A 16,971-nucleotide genomic window follows, 5' to 3' on the forward strand; every position below is an offset into this window, starting at 1 on the left:
GTAGAACTTCACCTATGACTTGTTAAAAAGAATGACCGAGTTAGAAGAGGCAATCCGTTCCACCTTTGTATTAGTTAATACAGATTTAGACTTGGACCAAATCTAAATAATGAAAACTGGATTATTTGTTCTCAACTTTCCCAAATTTTACGGCTTTTTAAAGAAATAACAAGTACAATGAGTGGCCAAAAATACTTGAAGGGTAGTTCAGTGATTGTTATGGTACGCTGCCTGCAAGAATCTTGCAATAAAATTTTAGCAAACGGTAACCTTACATCCATAGTATCCGACGTAGTACAATTACTAATATCGGGTTTAGCAAAAAGATTTAGAGGGATAGAACAGAGTGGCACATTGTCATTATGTACATTTATGGATTCACGATTTAAAGTACAGGGATTTTCTGATAAAAATGCAGGTAAAAAAACAAAAGAAAGAGTTAAGAAGCTGGTTACTTCTATAAAAAAAAGAAAAAGAAGATTGTACTATTAAAAATCAACCAGTACAAGAAAAGGAAACCGATAAAGATGACTTAAGTCCATGGTGTATTTTTGAACAATTAATTGGACATGACTCATCTAAACGTACACTTGTATCGAGAGTCCATTACAATGGTGGAAAAACCATTGCCATGTATATCCTAACTTAACCACTATATTCATAAAGTATTGTAAATGTGAACACATGTTCAAAATCTGGTTTAATTTTAAATAAAAGAAGAACACGGTTAACAAGAAGTAAAGTAGAAAAACTTACGTTTTTAAATGTCAATTTAGACGATTCGCGATTTAATAATAACGTGTAATGTAAATGTAAGTACGATTTACTATTTGTATTGTTTAGTTTATTTTTCAAATTATAATAAATATATTCTTTATTAGTTTCTTTCACTTCAATAAATATACACATAAACGATAATATCCATTATGTTTGTTTATGTAGGTACTCTCTTATTTGAAACTACTGTTAAACAATCATAGTTATTGTTTACGAAAATCGGTTTAGTTGCATTAAGAGCGTAGGCGCAAAATTTCGGGCTAATGCTTTTTAAATGTATTCATTTTTTTCGAATCCTCAGAACACTAACAAATATTTTTGAAAAATTTAAACGCAGAATGAAAGGTGACATTATTGCTGAGGGCCTAAAGTCCCTTAGAATAAACAAAAAGTTTTTTTGAATGAGATACTTAAAATTCAAAATCACACTAAATTTTCTCTTTTTTCACCCCTGTAACTTATTAAAATAAACATTATAGAAGTTTTCAGAGACTTTCGGCCCTCGGTAATAATGTATTCTTTCGTTCTGCGTTTAAAATTTTCAAAAATATTTATTAGTTTTCTCAGGATTCGAAAAAAAGAATGCATTTAAAAAGCATGGGTCCGAAATTTTTCGCATGCGCTCTTAACGATAAAAACATCAAAGACCCACCTCTACATCTGATTCGGTGCTTTGACTACGCGACATGAGACGTTGCCAAATAATTTCGGATGAAGGTTTATTTATTGTGGAGTTATATTCATTTTATTATTTTTATTGGAAATAAGGCACAATGTGACTTTAAAATAAGCTTATTTTGATGTATAGATTTTTAATTCGGAAATCGTACTTAAAATACGAATAATTATTAATTTTATTTATATAAAACGATTTCCGAAGTGGAAATCAAATTTGATTATCTTAGAACATTGTTCAAATGCTAAAAAGACAACAGGTCAAATAAAACCAATAAGTGCGCAGCAGTTGGATATGGCGCAACATGTCACACAGCTTGTGCCACAATTTATTTATTGAAAGAAACGTTTGGTAACAGCATAGTTTCACGTTTTGGACCCATGAAGTGGTCTCCAAGATCGTGCCATTTAACACCGCTAGACTATTTTCTGTGGAGATATGTGAAGTCGCAAGTCTACGCCGATAAGCCTAAAACGAGTGACCACTTAGAGAACAACATTCGCAGCGTTATTGCCGATATATGACCACAAATGTTGGAAAAAGTTATCGAAAATTGTACCTCTAGATTAGACTACTCAGAGCCAGCCGTTGCGGTCATATGCCAGAAATCATATTTAAGTTATAATGCCAAAAGATTATCTTTCGAATAAAGTCAATTTCATGTCAATTGATAAAAATCATATTTGTTTTATTCCATTTCAAAGTTCTATACCTCTAAAAAAACACCCAATATTTGACAGCACCTCAAATATATTAAGAAGTAAGAGAAGAATGTATTGATAACTCAACAATCTAACTAATATAAATATATTGCTTTTGATTCTACTAAAATCTATAACACAAAATTTTGTAATACAAATACTTGCAGTAATTATTTTTCTTTGTTTTAGACCGCCATTTGAGGATACAGTTCATGCAACGCATTGTTTATTGGAGCAGAAAAGCGTTGAAAAATTCACTGATTATATTCCGTTGGCTAAACAGGGAATTTATCTTGTTAATACAGTGTACATTAGTGACCACTTACATAATCCAAATAAGGATATAAGAGACTGCATTTTACCATATTTTTCAAAATACTATGGAAGAAATTGAGTAAAGACTAAAATTGTGATTTGTACAACTAATTATTTTTATATAAAATACAAAGAAAAAAATAAAAGAATTGTTTATTCAAAATTATTTAAAAAATACTTCTTCTCTGGGTGCCGTACGCTATGCAGTATATAGGTTAATGTTGGTTGTTGAATGTATAAAGATACTTCTTCCGTTATTCTTATTATCGTATTGACATCAGGTATGCCGAACAAGATCTAACAATTCTCTTTGGACATTAGCTCTTCTTAGTACCGCATTATTTGTTACATGTCAATAGTTCTCCCAGTCTTGACAGATATATCCATCTAAGATCAACTCTCAATTTATTTAATAATCATCCTTATCCAATTCTCGATTTGTCGTAAATCCAATGGCCAACAGATTTTGGATGTGAGCGTCTCTATCTTTCCAATATTTTCCAGCCTTAATCAGTCTAAGATCAAATCGTCGGCTCTTGCGATAAATTAATTAATTATTTGTTCATCTTAATATTTCTTCATGATGATAATAGGTCCGAAAAACCTCCATCCTACATATCGACTCATGCAACATAAACTGTAGTAACTCGATTTTTGTATAATTGGAGTTACTACCTTCTTCTGAATTATTCTATACGTAGCTGTAACATAGAATATTGTGGTAACTCTAGCGGCTGTATAGGCAACTTAAAATACACAATTCAGTTTTATAGTATCTCAAATAACCTACCACATTTTCAACGATAACTGCGTTACTGTAATCTTCGTTGCATAATCATCATATTTTTTAAACAATATTTGTCGTATATTGAGTTACTAGTTTTCTTTGCAAAATGTCTGGATAGTGCTGTATGTTCTTTGAGTTACTATTGACTTGTTTGCATTTTCGTGAATAACTTTTTGAGGTTATGCACCTACATAAATATTTGCTTGAGCTTTGCGTGAAGTGTAAAATATGAATTGACTTAAAACGTATATTGGAGTTATCTAAGAAAATTAGTGAATAACCTGACCCTGGTAAGTATATATACAAAAGCAATAATATTATTACTTTGGTAACACTTCAAATTTACTTTTGACATCATAAAAGCTATTAATACCTAGAAGGTATTGTTTATATCTGAATTCTTATGACTATCATAAATATCATAAAATATAGTTCAGGAGCAATATAGCTTTAACTCTTGTTTCTAATTGTTACAGAGCTGTTTTCACCAATACCCGTGAAACCAACAGAAAAGATAGAAAGTGATTCTATCGTGATAAATGAGGTGTTGAATAAAATTATTAATCATGCAGAGAAGCAATTTCCTTTCAACTATCATGATATCATCGAGTTAAAATCTAAGGAGAAGCTATGAGGCTATTAAAATGAGTATTAAAAACGTCGTTAGTAGGCGTGGCTAACGATCATACCAATATGGCGGTGGGATCAGGGTTACTAGTTATTCAGAAGATTTAATCATAATATAAAAAAGTGCAATACATTTCTAATAAACTATGATATAATATTTTAATTAACGTACTTTGTAAATTATGAATTGCTCAGCTATATTTAAGAATATTTGGCCAACATGCTCCCTTGGTTTATATCCTCGTTATAAACTGTCATTTTGAAAACTTAAAATTATAACTTAACTAAAAATATGACTAATGTATTTATAGGATATATAAGTAGTGTTTTATGGTTATTGAATTTTTAATATGACAAAAATATATTCATACAAAATGTAATTCATGATTATTTACACATTATAAATTAATCTTAATTAAATTCTACAATTAACAATTTTCTTTACAGTTTTTAAGCATTGATTTTTTCTCTTGCATTCTGCTTTCATCGGATTTTTCTTAAGGGTCTCCAAAAAATTTTTTATATTTACAGATTTTTTGTTGATCTTCTTTGAAACGGTAGCTGCAAATACTCTCTTCCTATCTTCTCTGGAAATCGTCAAAAACTTTGCGGGATTAATAATAATTTCTTCGGCCTGACGTCTTTCAATATCCAAAGCATATCGAAGTTTATCCCTCAAAACGCAGTCGCTTAGGCAAATACTCTTGAATCTCACATCTGATCTTGCAGTTGCCAACAAAGATAATGGATCCAAAAACCTACAATAAAATATAAGACTATTAAATACAGGAATATTAAAAAACTAGTTAAAAATACCAAACAAAAATAATAAAAACTTACCTTAAAATCGTAGACCACATTTCCACTGGAAGTACACTCAACTCAAAGCAGGATGCGGCGATTACTGGCAATAAACGGAACATCTCGAAAACTAGCACTTAACCACTCGAAAAAACAAATTGAACTGACGGTGCTGACCAGATGCAGCCATTATATAGGCCGCTTCCGCGCTAAAAAAAAGCCCGCGCGCATTGGAACACCACGTCAGCCATTTGGCTCAATGCATGCAGTTAAAATATCACGCCTGCCAATTGGCGCGTTTGTTAAAGAGAGTGTAAGAACAGATTTAAGTCTGTTGGTCAATTGAACTTAAGATAAGATAAATGATTAAAAATAAATTGATCATAAGTGCGACAAGTTGGTCTCATTATATCTATGTCAAGAATAAAAGAAATTTTGAAATAAAGAGTCTATTTACATCCAAAACAGACAGATGGATGCAACAATAGACAGATGGATAGAAAATGGTATATATGAGATGGACTACATACGGATCTTCTAAACTCGGAAGAGATTAATTAATAGCTTTTTCTACGTTGTCTCAAAATATTTGAGTTAGTTTATACAGAGTGAGTTTTACATGTGGAACGTCTCTTTTGGTGAGGGAGAGAGTCAAAAGTTTTAATGCGCTCGAGAGAGACAGATTGAACAAACGCAAGAGATCTCGTCAGTACGCGCGGTCTATGTTAATTTAAACGACTATGTTTTTATGTGATATTAATTTAAAAATAAGTTATAGAAATTAGACAGTCAGAAATATACTTGAATGAAAGGAAGGTTGCATACAGTGCAGCATTATTACTAATGACGATACGTCATTGATTACCTATATTAATAATGTTCTTACTTAACAATAATGTTATTATAATTTATCCAGATATTGATATATTCATTGCTTAGAAATCTCTTAATTGTGTTTAAATTCCGTTATTGACCGAACAAGAGTTATTTGCAACAAAGTATGTGTACTTAATAGAGTTCATCAGATTATATCCTACACTGATTAAGTAAGCATTCTATTCCATATACTAGCTTTGCGAAGACTATGATAATGTCTTAAAATGTATATATTATTTTCTACCGTCTATTTATAAACATCCGACTTTGATATTTAAGATGCACTATTTTTGTATGTAACATCCCGCTTATTTTTATATTTCTCTCAAACTTGACGAACTCATCGCTCTTATGATCAAATTATTTTTTAATTATTGAACTTATTCGCAAATTCAATGACCAACAAACTTAAATCCGTTCTTACACTCTCTTTAACAAACGCGCCAATTGCCAGGCGTGATATTTTAACTGCATGCATTGAGCCAAATGGCTGACGTGGTGTTCCACTGCGCGCGGGCTTTTTTTAGCGCGGAAGCGGCCTATATAATGGCTGCATCTGGTCAGCACCGTCAGTTCAATTTGTTCTTTCGAGTGGTTAAGTGCTAGTGTTCGAGATGTTCCGTTTTTTACCAGTTATCGCCGCATCCTGCTTTCAATTGAGTGTACTTCCAGTGGAAATGTGGTCTACTATTTTAAGGTAAGTTTTTATTATTCTTATTTGTTTGGTATTTTTAACTATATTTTTAATACTCCTTTTTTAAATAGTCTGTTATTTTACTGTAGGTTTTTGGATCCATTGTCTTTATTGGCAACTGCAAGATCAGATGTGAGATTCAAGAGTATTTGCCTAAGTGACTGCGTTTTGAGGGATCAACTTCGATATGCTTTGGAGATTGAAAGACGCCAGGCCGAAGACATTGTTATTAATCCCGCAAAGTCTTTGACGATTTCCAGAGAAGGCAGTAAGAGGGTATTTGCTGCTAACGTTTCAAAGAAGATCAGCAAAAAACCTGTAAATATGAAAAATAGTTTGGAGATCCTTAAGAAAAATTCGATGAAGGCAGAAAGTAAGAGGAAAAATAAATGCTTAAAAACTGTAAAGAAAATTATTAATTGTAGAATTTAATTTAAGAATAATTTATATCGTGTGTAAAGTTATAATGTGTAAATAATATCAAATTAAATTTTATATGAATGTTTTTTTGTTATATTAAATAGTTTTCAAATTACAGTTTTAATGTTTCCCTTTAAATTGATAATTATTATATAAAAATTATACAGCTTTATGTAAAAGAATAAAGAAATATAATTAATACAGTATTTCCGTGAAAACCGGCAATATTTAAATGTTTTCATTTATTTTTCAAATTATTATATTTCTTTAATTACTTACTGCTAATCCACGAATAATAATAATGTAACTCCTTTATAGTTGATTACAGGAATATTTAAAGTATTTTAAACGTACATATAAAGTTGTGTAAAGTAGAAAATAACCGCATGTAGGTGCAACTAGATTAATAAAACTCAATAATAATGTGTTAATAGTAAGACTAAAAATAAACTCTAGTAAGATAGAAAGTAAAAAAAATCGGTTGCCTGTAAAGTCGGTTTTACGGGCGAAGATTTTACGTGACAACGTCTTTTTCTCGGTAGAATATTTATTGATATGAATATTGTTAAATTGCACAATAGTTGTTTGCAGTTGAAACGCGCTGTTTCTTCTCAATCTACTGAATTGCGATTGATTGCAGAGTGATTTAAACTAATAATTTACTTAACACTATCAACATTTGTCAATAGTATGACATAACCTATAAACTCAGTTTCTCAACTTTTGTGTCAATCTAACAATTAATCAAGCAATCATAGTTTACGATAATGAAATATTAGTGTACAATTATTTACCTTTATTGTTGTAGTTGTTGTAAATGACGAATCTAAGCACTCCACATTTTCACTACAGACACAGCTGACGATACTTTAACCACACGTGTGAACTTGTATTATGACGCTTTCTCGGTTTTCCAACGCTCGAGAAAGACAGAGACACAAGCACGCACCGATTCAACGCGCCTAATTCTCTAGTGCTGCGCGCGCAGCGGACCGATCATGTTTGAGTGGGAGAGAGACGCAAGGCATTCGCCGGTACGGCGGGCCTCTCTCTCGTTCGGTGACTCATCGTAACAGACGTGAGCGGGCGTTACACTTTTTCATGAGTGACTCCGAGCCACAACCTAATTTAAGACGTTGTCACGTCAAAAAAAAACAAAACAAGAATATAAGAATTACTAAATACATTGTATTCTTTATCCTTCGTTATTAATGCTTATATTTTAATTAACTTTTATTTGAAAGATACTTATCAAAATCAACGAAAGAAACACCTTTCCACCATCACTATCAGAAATGTTTGTCATTCTCGCCATGTTAAAATCTCTATCTCGATGAACTGATAGTTCGTAACGTTAAACTCAAATATGCAACTACGCAATTCGAATTTATTAGGTTCCGAACTATACTCGTATCTTGCAATAATACAAACTATTTTTATTATTTTCAAATTATTTAATGTTTTTGTAGTTTTTTTACTTTTAGAAATATACATATAGTTTCAAAAGTTATGCATCACCCCTCGTATTCCAGATTTTTACACTTTTATAAATCTGTATCCTTATCACATATTTAATAGGCGTTTTTCATATAAAATACACCTTTTTTTATTTTATTTAAATACCCATTTTTTTTATTATTTAATTAATGGCTTTGGATAACTTGATCCATTCAGCCACGATAATGTATTTGACTACTTGAATTTGTTAATGATGTATTGACCTATTGCATTTGTTAACTAAAATAGTACTTCGCCTAGAGGTAAATTAAAAATATAATGTAAACATCAGTATCACAAGAATCAGTAGATTGACAAGGAACCATACTTTCATTCGTTCCATTCAAGGCCCTATCCAACTTAAAGTGAATATTTAGAACCAACAAGGGATTACATAATATAGGGATACTTTTCACGCTAAGGTGCCTTTCATAGCTACTTTATTACAACACAAGACAGGCCACGGCTAGGAGGTAAATATATAACATAAGGATAGACAGAGGGAACAAAGCTAGATTTATACATTCACATTACCCATTCCACCTTAAATTTTTCTTTTAGTCCTTTTTAAATATTTACAAAAAATTTGGTTAAGCCTAATATTATGACGACATATATATATAAAATAGAAGATTGACACTGAGGAAGAGGTATTTGCTCTTTTATCAGATTTTCCAATAGATACTTAATAGCAGTATCATTATTTATGCACCCGAACATCCAATGATTGATATCGTCAGTGTTACTATTACAATCGCAAAGTTCTGTTTCACTTAAATTAAATCTATGAAGACAGGCTTTCACAGTTGCATGATTAACAAGGCATTTAACAAACATTGAATATACTCTTCTATTGAGATGGCTTCTTCCAGCAAAAGGTGCAGTAGGTAAAGCAGGGTGAATTTTTGTATAAAGGTTGTTACTTCTGTTACAAAAAGCATTTCTTTCAATTTCCGAGTTTTCTTTTAATTCTTGTTTACGCAGCGAGACTAAATCACTTCTATTGAGCCAACTAATTTTTAATCCTTTTGAAGCCGCTTCTTTAGCATGTCTTAGCATGACCCGAGATACCAGCATGTCCTTTTACCCAAATGAAAGAGACTGAATTATTTACGAAGACGGTTGCATTTCGACACATGCTGGTATTCGACATGTGCTATCGACACATTTAACTGAATTATTTATTTTAAGTCGCTTTAGTTGATTTTCTAAAATTTTGACGATAATACTGTTTTTGTATAAATGCTTATGAGAATTATCTAAAGCAGACAACGCAGATTTTGAATCCGACAGGATTACTATTTGTTGATCAGACATTTTTTTCCAAAATAGTCCATTCCAGAGCTTGATATATTGCAAACAGTTCCGCGGAATAAATGGAACATTGTTGGTTTAATTTAAACATAATGTGTTCTTGATTGTTTTGGATATATACCCCACAACCAACTCCCAAAATGGATTTTGGCCCATCTGTGAAAATCCTATATGGCTTATCAAATTTGGCAAGTTGTTTCTAAAGTTGAATGGCGTTGTTATCATCAAAAATAGGTAAATAAACTTTGGTTTAGGAATAAAGAATATTGAAATTAGATTGGAAGAAATTAGTTTCAGCTGGGATTTCTAAATAGGAAGAAACATTAGGAAATGCTATAGCTAAAGTTGGAGAATTTTTGTTATGCCACCATTTGTCAACTAAGTTAGACACAGATATGTCGGATATTTTTTTTTATTTTTTGCAATAGGTAGGTTTGGTTATTACCTTGACATTTAAGAATAAACTTTTCAGCTAAAAAAGACGTCTTAAATGTAATGGAGGTTCAATATATTCCGCTAATAGATTTTCAGTAGGTATAAATTTAAGTGCACCTAAAACCAAACGTAGAGCTTTATACTGTATTCGGTATAATTTTTTAAGTTATTAATATATTCTTCCCATGTTGATTTAGTATCAAGTGTGCCGCCAAGATAATTATAGTGTTTTTGGACAGATATACTTAGATTATCAATTCTAATACTGGATTTATTCGGCAAGCGATGACGAGTAAACAAAACCACAGCAGATTTATTCGAAGTAGCTCAGTTAGAAAGCCTAACTGAGCTACCTGGAATATGCTTTCTTTTTTACACCACCATACCAATCTAGTTTTAAGGATCCGTTCAAGTGTTTTTAGTCGACATGACATCAGAGAAATGAGTCTTAAAGAAGTACGATCATTTATTTTAGGTATAGGAAAGACCTATAGGAAGGAATCTGCTCAGGAAGATGCATATTGATGGCAAGGATCTACGCATAAGAACCAGTCTCTATTGGAACCAAAGTGCTGAGATAAAGATGGGCAACTTACACAGTGAGAAGATAGATATTAAAAAGGGTGTACGACAGGGATGCGTCCTCTCGCCGCTCCTGTTCAATATATACTCTGAACAAATCTTCAGAGAAGCGCTTGGAGAAGTTTCGGAGGGTATCAAAGTAAAAGGAGAGGTAATCAATAATATTAGATATGCTGACGACACAGTTATTATCGCAAATGACTGCAACGAGCTTCAAAGACTCATGCAAAGCATACACACAGCAAGTCAAGAATATGGTTTAGAACTCAATACAACCAAAACTAAATGCATGCTCATCAGCAGAACACAACAACCTCCGATGCAATTGACATTAAACAACCGAAAAATAGAACAAGTGGACACATACACATACCTTGGAACCACAGTCAACACAAAATGGTACCAGTCAACAGAAATAAGATCACGAATTGAAAAAGCGCGAAACGCGTTCAACAATATGAAAAAGTGGTTCACAAGCAAAATCTCAATGGAACTAAAATTAAGACTGGTCAAGTGTTATGTCTTCCCGGTCTTGTTCTATGGAGCAGAGGCATGGACCACAATGGAAGCCGCCCTGAAGAAACTAGAATCCTTTGAGCTGTGGATATATCGCCGTATTCTTCGGATATCCTGGACAGACCACATCACTAACGTGGAAGTAATGCAGAGAATAGGCAAAAGCAAAGAAATAATCTTCACCGTAAAGAAACGGAAGCTTGAGTACTTCGGACATGTCATGAGGCATACTAAGTACCGGCTGCTACAGTTAATAGTCCAAGGAAGTATCGACAGTAGGAGGGGACCGGGAAGAAGACGACACTCATGGATGCATAACCTGCGACAATGGTTCGGACTAACATCGACCGAACTGTTCAGAGGTGCCGTAAACAAAGTCAAAATAGCCTTGTTAATAGCCAACGTCCGAAACGGATAGGGCAAAGGAAGAAGATAGGAAAGACCAGACCTTGCTTAAGAGAATCATAATTATCTCCTTTTAGTAAAATGTTGTTAAATATCTTGCATAGATAGTTTATAGCAATTTTCGGAAGATTTTTTAACATGTTACATAACAACGTAAAGGCGGGTACACATTTGCGAGCAGAACTGTTCGCGAACCGTTTGTGAACGCTATATTCGTTAATATGTACGGCAGAAAAAACCGCTTGCGTACTGTTTCATCGTGACTCGTCGCGAACCAAATTGTTGCGGTTTATTTCACGACTTCAAAGGAAGCTCGGCTTTCAGTTTGGACGGCGCTTACTAGACGCAGCGAACATTTTTATTGTGTCATCAAATCGACATTGTGTAAATGACGTGTTCCTTCCTAGAGAGACGTGAGAAAACAGTAAACTGATTATTGTCATGGACGTATAAATAAAGATAAAATCTTTATTTATACGTCGATGATTACTGTACATAATTTTATTTTTGTTAAACAAGCAAAAACAGGAACATAAATCAGTACCCAAATTATAAATAAAATGAATCATTTCGCACATGTGTGTTCGTTGTTGGTTTGTGGCTTTCCATGGATCGAGATAAGTATGCGATCAGTACGATGTAGAATATTTTTCAAGGATCTGTACGCGTACTGTACGTATACCGTTCGGCTCGCATATGTGTACCCACCTTAATACCTATTTAATTGATCTGATTTTGTCAAGGTATAAATATTTAAAAATGTATTCTGGTAAAACATGATTTATAATGAATCGTGCTTTAATTTCCAAGTTGTATCGTACAAGAATTATCCCTTTTGTTAAAGGAGGTCATTCACAACTGTTCTTAACGGAAAGTGGGTGTTTCTCAGAGTGATGTCTCATGAAATAGGTTTCGGATAGACAAATTCGATACAGAATAGAGCTTCTTTTGGTGGACCCCGAGTTACCAATGAGCAACAGAACAGATATATCAGAATTTACATTCGGAGAAATTCTTCTATTGCTGTTGGCTACAATAATAAGAAGAATTTTAGAGTCAGGTTCGAGAAGTCTTCGATCAATACAAGTTACTCAGCTACGCCTCCAATACAGTTCCCTCGACAGTTTTGGAATTTTGCGCCTTTTTCAGATGAGAACAGAATTTGTTTAAATAGTGATAGCCGGCGAATTCGTGTTTAGCGAGAGCCAAAAAGAGCTGCATTACTAGCACATGCCCATCCCATACTTCCTTTCGCTGGTGGCAGTGTTATGTTTTGGGCAGGTATTATGGCAGCTGGATGCACGGTATTGGTGAGACTCTAACAGGGCAAAGGTACATGACACGGATTTTATAACCTCATGTGAGATTATGGCAAGACGCTATGGGTGAAAATATTTTATTTATTGATAACAACGCTTGTCCACATAGGACTCAAGCGGTTAATGAATATCTTGAGACAGAAGGTATTTGTAGAAGGGAAAGAATCTGTAGAAAAAATGGAAGAATCTGCCAAAGGAAATGGTTGACCGACCTGTTAACAGTATTAGGCCTCGAAATCAGGCTTACATCGATACCCGTGGTGGAAACATACGATATTAAAACTGTAACTTAAATACATTTTAATTAGAAATATTTTTAAGTTTTTAATTATTAAAAAAAAACAGATCTCTTTTAAAACAAAAAATACCTGTCAGCGTTATCATTTTTTTTTATAAATGAACTATACCAGTAGTTTCTGGAAATAGTAATAGCGAAAATTTTGGGTGATCCATAACTTTTGAAACTATGTGTAGTTTATAGCGAAAGGAGTAATATAAGTACAACATTTTTAATCAACTGTTTTTCGAACTGCTAATTCTTCATATTTATTAGATGATACTCGTAATTGCAATAAATGTATTACGAAATGTTCTTCATTTTTGCCTGCTATTAAATTCTAAAATTTCCAATTTATATACTTTGCAAATTATAAATTGCTTAACTAAATATAAAAATATTTTTTTATATTTAGCCAAAATGCTCCAATGGTTTATATCTCCATTATACACTGTCATTGTGAAAATTATTTAATATGACAAAATTATATTCATACAAAATTTAATTCAGTGTTGTTAACACATTATAAATTAATCTTAAATTAAATTCTACAATTAACACTTTTCTTTACAGTTTTTAAGCATTTATCTTCCCTCTTACTTTCTGCCTTCATCGAATTTTTCTTAAGGATCTCCAAACTATTTTTCATATTTACAGGTTTTTTGCTAGTCTTCTTGGAAACGTTAGCTGCAAATACCCTCTTACTGTCTTCTCTGGAAATCGTCAAAGACTTTGCGGGATTAATAATAATTTCTTCAGCCTGGCGTCTTTCAAATAAAAGTTAATTAAAATATAAGCATTAATAACGAAGGATAAAGAATACAATTTATTTAGTAATTCTTATATTCTTGTTTTGTTTTACTTTATTTCTATCTTACTAGAGGTTACTTTTAGTCTTACTATTAACACATTATTTTAAGCTTTATTAATCTAGTTGCACCTATATTATTCGTGGATTAGCAGTAAATAATTAAAGATATATAATAATTTGAAAAATAAATGAAAACATTTAAATATTGCCGGTTGTCACGGAAATACTGTATTAATTATATTTCTATATTCTTTTACATAAAGCTGTATAATTTGTATATAATAATTATCAATTTAAAGGGAAACATTAAAACTGCCATTTCAAAAACTATTTAATATAAAAAAAAAACATTCATATAAAATTTAATTTGATATTATTTACACATTACAACTTTACACACATTATAAATTATTCTTAAATTAAATTCTACAATTAACAATTTTCTTTACAGTTTTTAAGCATTTATTTTTCCTCTTACTTTCTGCCTTCATCGAATTTTTCTTAAGGATCTCCAAACTATTTTTCATATTTACAGGTTTTTTGCTGATCTTCTTTGAAACGTTAGCAGCAAATATCCTCTTACTGTCTTCTCTGGAAATCGTCAAAGACTTTGCGGGATTAATAACAATGTCTTCGGCCTGGCGTCTTTCAATCTCCAAAGCATATCGAAGTTTATCCCTCAAAACGCAGTCACTTAGGCAAATACTCTTGAATCTCACATCTGATCTTGCAGTTGCCAATAAAGACAATGGATCCAAAAACCTACAGTAAAATAAAAGAATTAAAAATATAGTTAAAAATACCAAACAAATATAACAAATAAATACAATAAAAACTTACCTTAAAATAGTAGACCACATTTCCACTGGAAGTACACTCAATTGAAAGCAGGATGCGGCGATCACTGGCAATAAACGAAACATCTCGAACACTAGCACTTAACCTTTTGAAAGAACAAATTGAACTGACGATGGTGACCAGATGCAGCCATTATATAGGCTATTTCCGCGCCAAAAAAAGCCCGCGCGCATTGGAACACCACGTCAGCCATTTGGCTCAATGCATGCACAGTTAAAATATCAGGCCTGCCACTTGGCGCGTTTGTTAAAGAGAGTGTAAGAACAGATTTAAGTTTGTTGGTCATTGAATTTGCGAATAAGATCAATGATTAAAAAATAAATTGATCATAAGAGCGACGAGTTCCTCAAGTCTGAGAGAAATATAAAAATAAGCGGGATCTTACATACAAAAATAGTGCATCTTAAATATCAAAGTCGGATGTTTATAAATAGACGGTAGAAAATAATCAATACATTATCATAGCCTTCGCAAAGCTAGTATATGGAATAGAATACTTACTAATCAGTGTAGGATATAATCTGATGAACTCTATTAAGTACACATACTTTGTTGCAAATAACTCTTGTCCGGTCAATAACGGCATTTAAAAACAATCAAGAGATTTCTAAGCAATGACTATATTAATATCTGGATAAATTATAATAACATTATTGTTAAGTAATAACATTATTAATGTGCAAACGAGCCAAGTGGCAAGCGTGATATTTTACTGTGCGTGCACTATTGTATCCATGCGCCAAATGGTTGACGTGGTCTTCCACTGCGCGCGATCTTTATTTGGCGCGGAAAGTAGCCTATATAATGGCGGCAGCTGGTCACCACCGTCAGTTCAATTTGTCCTTTCGAGTAGTTAAGTGCTAGTGTTACATTGTTTTCGAGATGTTCCGTTTATTGCCAGTAATCGCCGCATCCTGCTTTGAGTTGAGTGTACTTCCAGTGGAAATGTGGTCTACTATTTTAAGGTAAGTTTTTATCATTTTTGTTTGTTTAGTATTTTTAACAATTTTTTTAATATTCCTTTATTTAATAGTCTTATATTTTATTGTAGGTTTTTGGATCCATTATCTTTGTTGGCAAGTGCAAGATCAGATATGAGATTCAAGAGTATTTGCCTAAGTGACTGCGTTTTGAGGGATAAACTTTGATATGCTTTGGATATTGAAAGACGTCAGGCCGAAGAAATTATTATTAATCCCGCAAAGTCCTTGACGATTTCCAGAGAAGATAGGAAGAGAGTATTTGCAGCTAACGTTTCAAAGAAGATCAACAAAAAACCTGTAAATATAAAAAAATTTTTGGAAATCCTTAAGAAAAATCCGATGAAAGCAGAATGCAAGAGAAAAAATCAATGCTTAAAAACTGTGAAGAAAATTGTTAATTGTAGAATTTAATTAAGATTAATTTATAATGTGTAAATAATCATGAATTACATTTTGTATGAATATATTTTTGTCATATTAAAAATTCAATAACAATAAAACACTACTTATATATCCTATAAATACATTAGTCATATTTTTAGTTAAGTTTTCAAAATGACAGTTTATAACGAGGATATAAACCAAGGGAGCATGTTGGCCAAATATAGACAAATATTCTTAAATATAGCTGAGCAATTCATAATTTACAAAGTACGTTAATTAAAATCTTATATTCTTGTTTTTTTTTGACTTATAACCTATATGCGGTTATTTTCTACTTTACACAACTTTATATGTACGTTTAAAATACTGTAAGTATTCCTGTAATCAACTATAAAGGAGTTACATTATTATTATTCGTGGATTAGCAGTAAATAATTAAAGATATATAATAATTTGAAAAATAAAAAAACATTTAAATATTGCCGGTTGTCACGGAAATACTGTATTAATTATATTTCTATATTCTTTTACATAAAGCTGTATAATTTTTATATAATAATTATCAATTTAAAGGGAAACATTAAAACTGCCATTTCAAAAACTATTTAATATAAAAAAAAAACATTCATATAAAATTTAATTTGATATTATTTACACATTACAACTTTACAGACATTATAAATTATTCTTAAATTAAATTCTACAATTAACAATTTTCTTTACAGTTTTTAAGCATTTATTTTTCCTCTTACTTTCTGCCTTCATCGAATTTTTCTTAAGGATCTCCAAACTATTTTTCATATTTACAGGTTTTTTGCTGATCTTCTTTGAAACGTTAGCAGCAAATATCCTCTTACTGTCTTCTCTGGAAATAGTCAAAGACTTTGCGGGATTAATAACAATGTCTTCGGCCTGG

The 16,971-nt window shown here is 32.0% G+C and overlaps 1 protein-coding gene across 1 annotated transcript in view; it reads left to right on the forward strand.

Annotated features, from left to right (window-relative positions):
* mus101 (mutagen-sensitive 101) overlaps positions 1 to 2,618 on the forward strand; it is an 88,170-nt gene extending 85,552 nt beyond the window's left edge. The window contains 1 exon segment of the mRNA XM_072537795.1: positions 2,344 to 2,618. Coding sequence (XP_072393896.1) covers positions 2,344 to 2,548 — 205 coding nt within the window. The 3' untranslated portion in view covers positions 2,549 to 2,618.
* Positions 2,619 to 16,971: the final 14,353 nt, after the last annotated feature.

Source organism: Diabrotica undecimpunctata, chromosome 7 (genome assembly GCF_040954645.1).
Source record: "Diabrotica undecimpunctata isolate CICGRU chromosome 7, icDiaUnde3, whole genome shotgun sequence".
Taxonomy (NCBI): domain Eukaryota; kingdom Metazoa; phylum Arthropoda; class Insecta; order Coleoptera; family Chrysomelidae; genus Diabrotica; species Diabrotica undecimpunctata.